The following is a 12,649-nucleotide window of genomic DNA, read 5'->3' on the forward strand; positions in this document are numbered from 1 at the left end:
TTGACCCGATTTCAACTCACCTTAAATTCAATTTAGACCACCTTATTAATATTAATCAAAGTATAGTTATATAGTTGTGTTGTCACTTATTATGTATATCTTATCTAAACTTATTTGAACTAATTAGCTCGAATTTAAACTTATCTGAAATTATTTCTCTTAAAATAAATAAAGAAATTGATGATGATTAAACGTGAACGTCATTACATGAACTGTTAACAAACCGACCCAAAAAAATGTACCCGAACCCGATATGACCCGACTTGAAATCAACCCGAAACCCAAATTAACCCAATATTTTAGACCCGAACCCGAACATGACCCGACCTGATTGTAACCCGCAAATTATTGACTTGAATCGAACCCGAGAAGGACCCGACTTGGAAATGACCCGACCTGATTATAACCCGCAAATTATTGACTTGAACCGAACCTGACTCGAACTCGAGAATGACCCGACCTAATTATAACCCGCAAATTATTGATTTGAACCGAACCCGACTCGAGCCCGAGAATGACCCTAACTCGTTTTAACCCGTGAAAACTCGAATTAAACCCGACCTATTATTCACCCGACCCGAATGTAACCCGACCTGTTATTGACCCGACCTAAATCCGACCCAAACCCGATAAGATGTATGACTCGACGTGACCCGAACCTGACCCGCATAGGTTACGACATTAACCCGAATTGACCTGACCCGAATTCACCCGACCCAAACCCGACCCATTTACCCGAATTTACAGCTCTAATTATGATCAACAAGTAGTTGCATGATTTATTGCCTAAAAAAAGTAGTTGCATGATTTATAAATCTAAATATTAACTTAATAACAAGACAATGTTTTGAAATAAGGATACCCAAAACATAACATAAAATCACTCTCCCTAATCCCTACCCATGATCAACAATTATTAGGGTGAGAGTGAGGGTTAGATCAAGTGGTTAAACCTTCCCTTTTGATCCCATGTGATCTTGAAATTGATTTTCAAAAAAAAAAAAAAAAAAAAAACAATTATTGGGTCATTCATTAGCTACTCCGTATACTCTTAACAAAAACGATCAATCCGAGAAAAAAAAAAAAAAAAAAAAAAAAAAAAAAAACGATCAAATTTCGTCAACATTACTCTACCCCTCACGAAAAATAAAAGTCGTCGAGGATACCTTTCATTTCTTCAAATTTTAATTTTTTATAGTCACTGGATGATGTTTGAACAGACTGTACTGATGATTTCCAGTAAAACACTCCATTCTTCCCTTCAAAGCTAATTCAACTGTTCTTGATCACGACATTCAATCTTCACACCCACCAAAATTCACACAAGAACCCTAAAACCCCAAATTCGTGTGCATGAGATACCGAGAAAGAGGAGCTTCTGAAGCATCATTAATGGCGAATGTAGGTGGTGCTGGTATGAGCTCCATGATCGTCAATGGCGGCGAGTTATGGAAAGCTCATGGTGCCTTGGTTTTGGTTCAGCTCTGTAATGGCGGATACCATGTTATTACTAAACTTGTTCTTAATGAAGGTGTTAATCAGATCGTTTTCTGCGTTTTTCGCGACCTTATTGCTCTCTCAATCCTTGCTCCTCTTGCTTATGTTCGTGAAAAGTTAGTCAATTTTTCTCTCTCTTTCAATTGCTAATTTATAGTTTTGAATGGTTACATTTTGGTTTTTGATTTGAAATTTTGGTTGATTTTGTTTGTATTGTGTTTGAATTATTGCTGCTGCTTTGGAATGTTTTGATTCTTTGGATTAATTTGAGAGGGATTGAGATTGGGAGTGACTGGAATAGTGTGGAGGATGATTATTTGAGGACGGAGCGACTGTGAGTTTTAGTATAGTTTAAGCTATAGGATTTGGGGTTTTGGTTATTGGTTTGAGAAATTGATGTATAAATGTTGCTTGTGTTGAGTCTGAATCAGTGGAAATTTTGATATATTAGAAAATTTGGTTGCCGATAGTTGAAATAGTATACACGACGATTATTGAGGCTTTATTAGAGGACACAGGGAATCTGATTGTTTGTACTGTTTAAGGTATAAGATTTGGGAGTTTTTGGAGATTTTTAAAATGGTTGATTAGTAAAGGGGAATTGTTTTTGTTGCCTAAAATGGAAGAAGGGAATGAATATAATTCATTTGGTTGATTGAGGGAAATGGAATTTTTGTTCAATTTGGAAACTTGAAAAGTACTAGAAAGGACTTGAATCGCTCCCAATAAAACAGGAGAATTTAGCGACTTTAGCCACTTACGACTTTATGAGCATTGAGAAAAGAATTACAGCATTATAGTGCCTGCGTAATAATGTTTCACTGGGGCCATTTGGAACAAGTATAGAATGGAACTAGGTAACTACAAATCTTTATTACAAATCAGTTAAGTCATTTTGTTTCAGTTCCCTGCTTATATCAACTCTGTGCACTAACATGTGTATATGTATTCATTGACTGCATGCTTAATAAGATGGTATTGGTCGGCCCAGATTGAATGGAGAAAAAGGCTTTAAGAGAAGCATGTTTGAGTGAATTGCAGTCTTGCAGAAGTTGCTATTAGTGTGTGCTGATGAATTCTACAGACCAATTTGGTACCCAACTGAGACCAATTTGGTACCCAACTGATTGTTGAGGACTTGAGGTAGTACATTTGTGATTGGTACCCAACTGATTGTTGAGGTAGTATATGTGTAATACCTTATTAATGTCACTTTTTCTTTGTGATTGTAAACTAGATAAAGAAGGTAACTTTATAGTTTTTCCTTAGTTGAACAAGTATTTGTATGAGGAACATTTGTAAACAATGATTTTGTCTATTTTACCTAGACTCAACTAGGAGTAGGGGTGAGCAAACTACGTATCCGGTCAAAATTTTAGGAATTGGACCCAGAATTGATTGGGACTGATTCTAAAATTCTAGAAAGGACTTGAATTACTCCCAATGAATCAGGAGAATTTAGTAACTTTAGCCACTTATGCTTTAATTCTTCTACATATTGTACATGCAGATCATCTCATCGTCAATTAGAATATTTTTATTTTATAATTATAGAAGCCTTGAACCACTTACTTCTTATTTAGATCTTGGAAAAATGATAGAAAATTGTATTTGATCTTCATATAATGGTCAGAGTCTTGGAGAAGATTTATATTGTAAAAAGTTTGAAAGGAAAATGAAAACTCAGAGAGGGAAATGTAGGAGATAATTGGGGGCACATCTGTTTTGATGTGAAAAGAAGTTTGCTGACTTGAAGCTTTTTTTATTCAGTTATTTTCTTCATAGAACCTTCAACCTATATTATCATTACAATAGACTTCATAAACTTTTTTTATTTCTTTGAAAGTGACTTAAGTGGGCATTGTGACTCCTTAAGTCCTTTGTCTTAACCCATACGTGTAAGGTTAACATTATAGCAAAACCCCGTTTGGCGATAGCCTAAACCTTGTTACCCTATACCCTAAATCACTTAATTAGCCCCATTTCGAGGGGAATAATCAATTAGTCTTTTTTATCCCTTGAAAATCTGTTGCTTTGCATTTTTTAAAAAAACATCTTATAGAAGACATTGTTATACATAGGTTTTTAATGTCCAAAAATGAACATCTGTATTTCTCTTTCTCAATGTGGGTCGTTTTAGATAGAACTAATTCAAAAATATCTTTCTTTCTAAATGTGGGTCGTTTTAGTTAGAACTAGTTCAAAAATAATATATGATTACACTTTATATACCTGAGGATACCTGTATGACATTGATACTTAAATTTATCTAGTAGCAGTCAGGATGCATATGAAAAAAGAGAGCACGATTTTCTTCTTTACAACAAATGAAAATGAAACAAAAGGGCTACCTAATCCCCAGAAACCTGATGTCTTTGGTCCTTAAAAGAATCTGATGTTTTGTATTTGATTTCTGCAGGCGAGTTCGACCACCAATCACTAAAAATCTTCTTGTTGGATTTTTCTTCCTTGGGCTTACCGGGTATGTGAGAAGATATTGCTGGTTTTGTTGTTGAGCAATCTCCTGATTATTATCTGAGGTGCTATGTTAATTACTTGACTAGGATCTTTGGAAACCAACTTCTGTTTCTTATTGGTCTGAAGTATACAAATCCAACATATGCTGCAGCTATACAACCTTCAATTCCAGTATTTACTTTCCTCTTGGCCACAATAATGGGGTCAGTTTGATCAAATTTGGTTAATTCTGTATCTTTTATCTATTCTTTGCTGTTACTTATTAATTTGCTTATATTAATCTTTTCCATGCAGCACAGAAACTGTGAATTTATATAGAGCTGAAGGGAAAATGAAGGTTGCAGGCACATTTTTGTGTGTTTCTGGTGCTGTTTTGATGGTTGTATATAAAGGGCCGTCTATTCTTGGACAAAAAGAAGAGATGGAACTGCATGGTGAAATCAGTGCCAAAGGACAGCCAGAACCAGTTGGATGGCTTGTTGCTAGGACCATGGAATTTGGGTTTGACACATTTCACCTTGGTGTACTATGTCTTATTGGGAACTGTGTGTGCATGGCAACTTATCTTGCAATTCAGGTATTACTGCTTTTATAATTCTTTGAAGTAAATCATGATACTGCTAAACTATTGAGTATCTAGGAATTAGTAGGTTGGGATTAATGATACATACATAACTTCAAAGTCGTAGGTTGGGAGTAGGAACTTCTCTAGTTGAAAAGTTAGACCATTTGATTTAACTTTTCTCTTATGAAAGAAATTAATGGGCATGAGATGCATGGAGCTTCAGTCTTGTCAAGATTATGATTGCAGCAATTGAGCTATGATCATTATAGGGACATTACTTCTCTCATAATTCTAACGGGGCTGAATATTGAGGGTTTTTTTTTCCCCTTCTCTTTTTCTTTGTACTAAAAAAAAAAAAAAACCCTAGATAGAGAGAGCTAATTATTTATAAGGGAATGTACAATATTAGTTTCTGAACTAGAAAATAAGTTTCAAATTTAGTTTATTGCAGAAACAATTACCAAAAGTTGTCTGTTTAGTCTCAGTGTTCATTCCTACCAAATTCTTGTAACTTTCACTGTTGCTTTTCAGTAGTCAGAGAAGTTTTTGAGGAGAAGAAGGTTGGGGGTTGGGGGTTGGGGAAAGGGGCCAGAGGGGAAAGGCATAGCCACTTTCTTCCCTTTAAAAAACCGATGCTGCTTCCTTCTACTGCTTCAGCAGCTTCTACAAGATGCCACCAGTGCCTATTTTTTTTATTTCTTACTAGTTCATTTCCTCCTGCTAACTCGAAAAAAGTGTTATTAAACCATAATCAATGCAATGACATTAATACATTGATTTGTAGCTGCATAGACTAGACGATTTAGGTTTGAGATATTGAAGATGAAATTGGGTGGTGCAAATCAGAAGTCTCCTGCAAACCTGGAGCAAATCTGACTTCACTCATACTGTCATGCTCTGCTTTAGTGGAGACTTAGAGACTAAGGAAGGGATCATGAGCTCAAGGTGCCTGCTGAACCAAAGATGGACTAGGTCGTGACGGCGGGTTGGCTAGGCATGGCACAGTGGGCTTAATTTGAGCAGGGCCACCTTAAATTTTCTTTTTAGTCTCTTAGAAGAAAGCATAGGTCAATTCTGATATTTTCATGCTGTTTTTTGGAATTTTCATTATTAATACTTTACAGATTTGCTGAGATATCTGAAATATACTCTGTACAACATACTACCTCCGTTTTGCTGAGTCTTCAGTTACTGTAGCTACGTAAACCCAGGAAAGTAAAAATGGGAACCATTCATGTGGGTTCTTTTGTATTAAAGAGAAGAGAGATAGAGAGTAAAAAAATTATTAAATACAATTGGGCCCTACAAAGTAGGGTTTTAGATGACAAAAACTGAATAAAAAGTTGTCATAAAAGGAATAAAGTAAAAGTGAGTAACACTTAGAAAAACGAAAGTGAGTAAGACTTAGGAAAACAGAGGTAGTATTGAATATTCTATAATCCTTCTGGTGTTTAAAAGTTGTAATGCTTCTTATTTTAGGTCAAAACTTGTAAACTTTGACTATATTTTTTTTACTAATTAGTAAGTACTTCCTATGTTTTTATTTAGTTGCAAGAATTCTATTTTGGGAAATTCTCAATGGTAGCCATGTACTATTGCTTATTTCCAATGGTAGCCAATTTTTTTTTTTCGATTCTCAATAGTAGCCTTCTACTTTTTAAAAGTTCCAAACGTAACCTCATTTACTGAATAACGTTAAATAGCTGTTAACTAAAGTTAAGCAAAATAATTGTTAAAGTTAACTACAGTTAAACATTTTCTCTTTCCTTCCCTTCATCTTCATGGCTGCCACCCATCCCCATTCTTCTTCATCTTCTTCCTCCCTTCATCTTCATGGCTGCCATCCCTAACTCCTTCCTCCGTGATAGCCCACCGGCACCGGCCAACCCCTACCCACTACCCACTACCCACTGCCAATTCTCCCCGACACCTAGCCCCCACCTCCTTTCAAACCCATCCCCCTTCACCCACCCCCAAATGCACTCGTGATGATTCCGATCAAGCTTGGTGACATTAATGGCAGAAACTTGCGCACCACCACAGTCATCGACTTGACGAATAATCAGCAAAAGTTATCGTCTAAACGAAGTCGTTGGATAGCAGCCCAATAAGGTTGTCTTCGTCTTTAGCGACTATTCGGAGTTTGAAATTAGGGCTTGATTGAGTTGAAGTTTGATGAAAGTGGGGGAATTGATTAAGGAATTCTACAATCTGCAGACGCATTGGAAGCATAGAAGTGATTTAACAGGTAAGCGTGAGACAATTTCGGCGGTTACTTCAGTCATGAGTATCGCCATTGTTGCCTTAGCTCGAGCTTGAAAATCAGAGGGGATGGGGGAAAGGGTGGGTGTCGGGGAAGGGGATGAGTGGGGTCTCGGGTAAGGGCTGGGGTAGAGTTGCCAGTGGAGGTTAGCCGGGCGCTGACGGTGGAGGGGGAGGGGGAGAGGGTTGGTGGCTGGTGTGGAGCGTTGTTTTATTTTTACTATTATTTTTATTTTATTTATTATTTTTTCTTTAAAAAGTTAACCTTGGTTTGAAATAAGGTTAGATTTTACAGAAATTTAACGGAAAAACATAAATAAGGTTATTATGGTTGGAACTTTTAAAAAGTAGAAGTCTACCATTAAGAATCGAAAAAAAAAAAAAATTGGCTACCATTGGAAATAAGCAATAGTACATGGCTACCATTGAGAATTCCCTTCTATTTTTCATGTTTGCCAATGCATTACTTCAACTGTTTTTATTTTTAATTATGTATTTGTAAAAATTATAAGGATTAAATTTTAATAAAGTACACATTGAGACAAATGTAACAAGATTCCATATGACTATGTATTTCTTAAGTATAAATCTTGAATTGTAATTGTAGTTGTGTATGTGAATAGTATACACTATTGAAATGTTGCAAGTATAAAAAAAAGGTCGAAGTATACGAAAATGTTTTTGGTGGGGTATTGTTAGATTCAAGTCTATGCAATTTATATTTTTAACTATTTATAACTTTTACGATTCATAATTAAAAAATGTAAATGGTCAAAAGTGCGCATTGAAGACCATGAAAAAGAAGTGTTACCACTTTTTACAAACAAGGTAGTACGTTTTAATATAATTTAGCCAAGTATAAAATTGTTATATGAGTAATTTATACTTTCTCCATTCTTTTTTACTCATACTATTTGTACTTTAACACTACTCGCATACTGTATTTTGACAATATTTTGTGATTTAAACTTATGGAAAATTATAGTCACGTGGATCCTTGTAGATTCATCCCGATCTATCTTCAAAAATATCAATTTTTATTACTAAAAACAAATTACAGATATTTACAGTCAAATTATGCTTTGGTTAGCGTGAAAGTCTAACTAGTGTAAGTAAAAAAGATAATGAAGGACGTAGTAAACTTTTGCTATTAGAATAACAAAATGCTTATAATGCACTGTCATTTTCTGCATAATATTTTTGTGTGCATGGTGCAAAGCTTCTTCCAAAGCATAAGGGAGTTGAGATTATTGTGTGTGTGTGTTTGGGATATTGAAGGTTGAACTTGTGACCTTAATGTCATGAAGTGACATGTTTATCTAGTGCTTGCTGAGTTTTGCATATGATTGTAAATAAAAGTGGAAAAAAAATTCAGGATTGTAGCTTGTCTTATGGATTAAAAACTTATCTTTGTAACATATTTTGCAGGCTCCAGTTCTGAAGAAATATCCAGCAAGCCTCTCGGTGACAGCGTATTCATATTTTTTTGGTGCTCTTCTTATCGTTACTTCTTCGTTTTTTATGGCCAATGACCCGACAAGCTGGAGTATGAACCATGATGAACTGTTTGCCGTTTTCTATGCTGTAAGTTTTTTTTTGTTTTTGTTTTTGTTTTTGTTTTTTTTGTTTTTTTTGTTTTTTTTTTTTTACCCTTTTTATGATGTCAACCTTAGTTAGCTACAAAGCGTCAAGATCACATTCCACTCCGGCACTTAATTTGAAGTTGACTACATGAATTACAATTGTAATCACAAGTTCCTTTTTAGATACATTACTATTGTATTAGAGGTACATTAGTGGCATATTACTTTATTACAAGTACATATAAATTTCCCATTGACTTGGTATCTTAGCTAGTTGATTTCTGTTGCCATCAAATCCAAATTAAACTCCAAATTCATAACTCTTCATCACTATCCTAACTTTGTATATAGCAATTGCTATAATCGTGGTGATTCACACGCATCTCATCAGAATTCCCATTGACTCCCTTTGTCCCAAAATTAAAGCCCTGTCTCCCAAAAACCTTGTCCTTAAAGAAGAGCTCTATTTCTCTCATTTGGGTGGGTCCATTATCTGCTTCTTTTTTACTCGCAAACTAACAAAACCCCTCCATTAATTCGTCTCACTTTCCTTTAAAAACAATTAACTATTTCCATTACCTTCTTATTTAACTCTGCTATAATTAACAATACCTCTACTACAATTTCTTTAAAAATACCCTTGCTTAGGAGATATGAGGCTTTTATATAGGGAGTAGGAATATGGCAAGAGTTTAAATTTGTGAGGATGTGGCAAGTGTTAAGGCATCTGTGAATTGTGTTCGTGTTCTAGTGTGCTTACGATATTTGGAATCTTCATCCTCCTCAATGCTTATGGCTTAGGGCTAGCAAAAGCTGACCCTACTTAATATTCCAACCCGAAATCAACCTATATATAGCGGGTTTGGGTTGAGTTTTTGATCTGATTTATAAAATGGATTAACCCGAACCCAACCTGAAATCATATGGGTTAGGTTAAGACTCGAAATAACAAATGATTTAGAATCAAATTGGTTCTATCCGAACCCAAATTTATAACCCGGACTAAGGGGAAACCAACAAGTGTCCTTTTGGCTAATCTTAGGTTTATAACCAGCTAGCGGCTACCCTTTTTACAGCCTTTCTTTCTATCTTCATTTATTCAATGGAGGCTTTTTAGTCCTTTTGCTTTTTTTTACCACCTTCATCGGCCCCGCTACTCCATGGGTTTAGCTCAATACGAAAATGGTAGGTCAAATGGGTTCAGGTTGATCCATTAATAAATAATAATACATAAAAACAAAAAATTTAAAATTCAAGTTAAATAGGTCAACTCGAACCCGACTTGGGAACAAAAAAAGAAAGACAGATTAGGTTGGGGTTTAGAAATTGAACCTGCATATTGTTCGGGTTGGTGGTAAGTTAACCTGGTTAGAGCTATCCCGAACATGAATCTGACCTAACCTGATCTAATTGTCGGTAGGGCTCCTGATAGGTTTGCTTCTAACCAATCCAAAAGAAGGAAGAAATTAGGCTGCTTTGATTCATTCAGATACATGATGCTTGCTAATAAATATAATTTGATTAATATTTGGAATCAGGGAAGAGGTGTGTGTCAGTGTGTGACTGCTTTTTGATGGTGTATATTATTGTTTTGGCATCTGCAGATTGCTGTTTCATTGTTTTATACAAGTATTTATCTTATCTGCAATAAAAACAGTGAATGTCACTTTATCTTTTCAGGGAATCATTGCATCTGCCCTCAACTATGGACTTATCACATGGTCCAATAAAATATTGGGGCCTGCATTGGTCGCTCTTTACAATCCACTTCAACCTGCAGCATCTACCTTTTTGTCACTTATCTTTCTAGGAAGCACCCTATACCTAGGAAGGTATGGTTTGGCAGAAATAAAAGATATTGATTTTCATGGTTAATGCTATATTTTGCTTTCTATGTTAAAATTTATTTGCTTCATTTGCATTCACTTTACAAGTTATTAGTGTCAATTGTCCTGAATAAAATTAAGCACTAAGTGTACCTTAAATGGCGGATCCTCTCTGCAGTGTGCTGGGAGGCTCTTTAATTATTGCTGGCTTATACTTGGTCACCTGGGCATCCTACAAAGAAAAGCAAGCTGCTGCAGGTATACCTTCTGAACCTCTAATTCAAAAAGATTCTTCACTCAGCAAGATGCACCAGCAAGGACTCATTTTTGCTAGATCATCATCTTCATTATACAAGGTTTTGGATTAGGTAATATGCACAACATGGAGCTTATCCTTAACTGTCTTATTTCCAATTTCTGTGGCCATTGCAATTAAGGTATCTCTATTTGTTTACATTTTCATCAATTCCATTTATGCATTGCTAGTTTGCTACCAACATAAAATGATGATAATGTGCAGTTCTTGTTCAACAGCAGCTGATGTTTTTTACTGCTTAGACAAAACAATATCTATGCAGCATAGTCCTTTACCTCAAGATATTGATCTCAGACTGCATTAACAGTTTCATTGAACTCTATTAAAGCAGATACAATCATAATCTTGCCTGAGTGTTTCTTTGTCCATTCATGTTAGTTTCATGTCTAATATTTCATACTATTTATGTTACTGTAGTGCTGTACCCACTCTGACCCTTGAACGTAGAAAATAAAATCCCTTCGTTTTAAAGTTCAGGAAGTCTCACTCTGTACCCACTATTTATGATGAGCTTTGGCCATTATCTTCTTCCAAAATATGTGTTACAAATATATACTCTCTTCATCCTAGTGAAATGTCCATCTTGTTATTTCAACAATTGTTATCCCTTTCAGTTATTATGTGCTAATGTGCCATGCCAAAAGCGCCGCCATTTAATTTTGATACGTATAGTTTTGATCTAGTTTTGTCAAATCAGTCACTTATTAAAGAAGGCAAGGATGGGTAGCCTGGATGTTTAAACTTCGTCTAGTAAGCGGTTGTTGTGGTGGGAGTGAGGGACAATTCAAGAAGGAAAGGTGGCCATATTTCAAAAGACTGAGCAAATAAAAATTTATATTTTTAGAACTATATTGTAAATTGCTTTTATTTCGTATCTTGTATGTTAAGCTACAAAACCTATCTTGTTTGTTTAGTTATCTTGGATCCAGTTTGAATCGTACCATTGGAATGGCTTAGGGAGTCATAATCACTAACTTGCCTCCTTAACTGTGTAAAACGCTATACATTTCTCAAATGAATCTGTAGATGTTCTTGCCTCAGAAATGAGCGTCTTACACCTACAACCTTTTAAGTGCGCTGCCTTCACAAGATGTGTTGGGCACATGTTGCAGATTTACGGAGTTAGAAAAGTCAAGGGAAGATGATTGAGTATTCCTTAGTTTTTAGTTGACATCATTTTGTAGACTTAAAATCTTGATTACAAAATTTAATTGTTTTACTCAGAAATGATATAAAGGAAATTTTATAGTCCATTATGTTGTTATGCTATGCCAGCTGAAAATTGTCTGTCTTTGATATGAACTTTTATTATGCCAGATTACTTGCTTCTACCAGTGCAACTAATTGCTCATGATACAGGTGAAGAGCTATACAAATGTACAGCAAACATAATGGTTCCAAAAGGAACTATCACCAGGAACAGTGGTTGATATTGTGTATATCAAGATCCAGGGCTCACGACTTCTGCAGATAGCGTTATGGAAAATGTGTATTTCAAAGAGACAGCACGATGGTGGTTGTATATACTGCTAGCTATATTGGCCAAATCTATCTCAGGATTTGGCTTTTTCCACGTGGAATTTAGAGCAAGCTTCCCATTGAAACCGAGATTTTCAATTTGCATAATTAAGTTCAAGATCATTTGTTGTAGCCAAGTTATATGATTCTCTTTGTAAGGACAAAAACAAAGGTCTTTTCTGAGAGGTTTTATCTATGCTATGCATACCTGTTCTATATCCATCAGTATCATGATTCATAAGAAACAGAAATGACCCAAGGCATATACATCAGAGGACTATTGGCATGGTAAATTCATACTCCCTGTCCCTTAATTTTTGCACCATTTGCCCCAAAAACTCCCACCAAAAGTAGGTCTATGGTGCAATTAAAAGAGACCGAGGGATTAATAGCTTTTGCAGTAATGACCTATGTTGCACGGACTCAGACTTGGGGTCAGTTTGACACATTGTCGGATAAATTCTTGTATAAGGTCATTATATATTTGGGTGTCATACCGTGTCAGAGGATCCGACACCCGACGTACATCAGATGTCGAAGTAACATAGGTAATGACTCACCAGACCTATCAAAATAACACGACAAAACAAAAAAGTAGAGCAAA

At 35.6% G+C, this 12,649-nt stretch overlaps 1 protein-coding gene across 4 annotated transcripts; it reads left to right on the top strand.

Moving 5' to 3' along the window:
- The first annotated feature begins 782 nt into the window (after positions 1 to 782).
- On the top strand, positions 783 to 12,270 carry LOC110719329 (WAT1-related protein At3g45870-like). 4 transcript variants are annotated; one of them, XM_021898235.1, is made up of 9 exons: positions 783 to 1,613; positions 3,917 to 3,979; positions 4,062 to 4,178; positions 4,270 to 4,552; positions 8,231 to 8,386; positions 10,066 to 10,217; positions 10,390 to 10,469; positions 10,568 to 10,648; positions 11,887 to 12,270. In XM_021898235.1, the coding sequence occupies exons 1-8, from the start codon at positions 1,354 to 1,356 to the stop codon at positions 10,645 to 10,647; spliced, it is 1,191 nt and encodes a 396-aa protein (XP_021753927.1). In that variant the 5' UTR covers positions 783 to 1,353; the 3' UTR covers position 10,648; positions 11,887 to 12,270. The 4 variants fall into 4 exon arrangements, 3 of the variants coding, with proteins under 3 accessions (XP_021753927.1, XP_021753926.1, XP_021753924.1); XM_021898234.1 differs by having other exon boundaries at positions 785 to 1,613; positions 10,568 to 10,579; XR_002511067.1 differs by having other exon boundaries at positions 785 to 1,613; positions 10,390 to 10,648.
- The last annotated feature ends 379 nt before the right edge of the window (positions 12,271 to 12,649 follow it).

This window comes from Chenopodium quinoa, unplaced genomic scaffold, assembly GCF_001683475.1.
Source record: "Chenopodium quinoa cultivar QQ74 unplaced genomic scaffold, ASM168347v1, whole genome shotgun sequence".
NCBI lineage: Eukaryota > Viridiplantae > Streptophyta > Magnoliopsida > Caryophyllales > Amaranthaceae > Chenopodium > Chenopodium quinoa.

What these genes read in the sequence shown, in the direction of transcription:
- LOC110719329 (XM_021898232.1), top strand. Translation starts at nt 1,354, where the DNA reads ATGAGATACCGAGAAAGAGGAGCTTCTGAAGCATCATTAATGGCGAAT. An exon ending in CTCTTGGCCACAATAATGGG is followed by an intron (nt 4,179 to 4,269) that starts GTCAGTTTGATC and finishes TTTTCCATGCAG; the next exon opens with CACAGAAACTGTGAATTTAT. An exon ending in AGCACCCTATACCTAGGAAG is followed by an intron (nt 10,218 to 10,389) that starts GTATGGTTTGGC and finishes TCCTCTCTGCAG; the next exon opens with TGTGCTGGGAGGCTCTTTAA.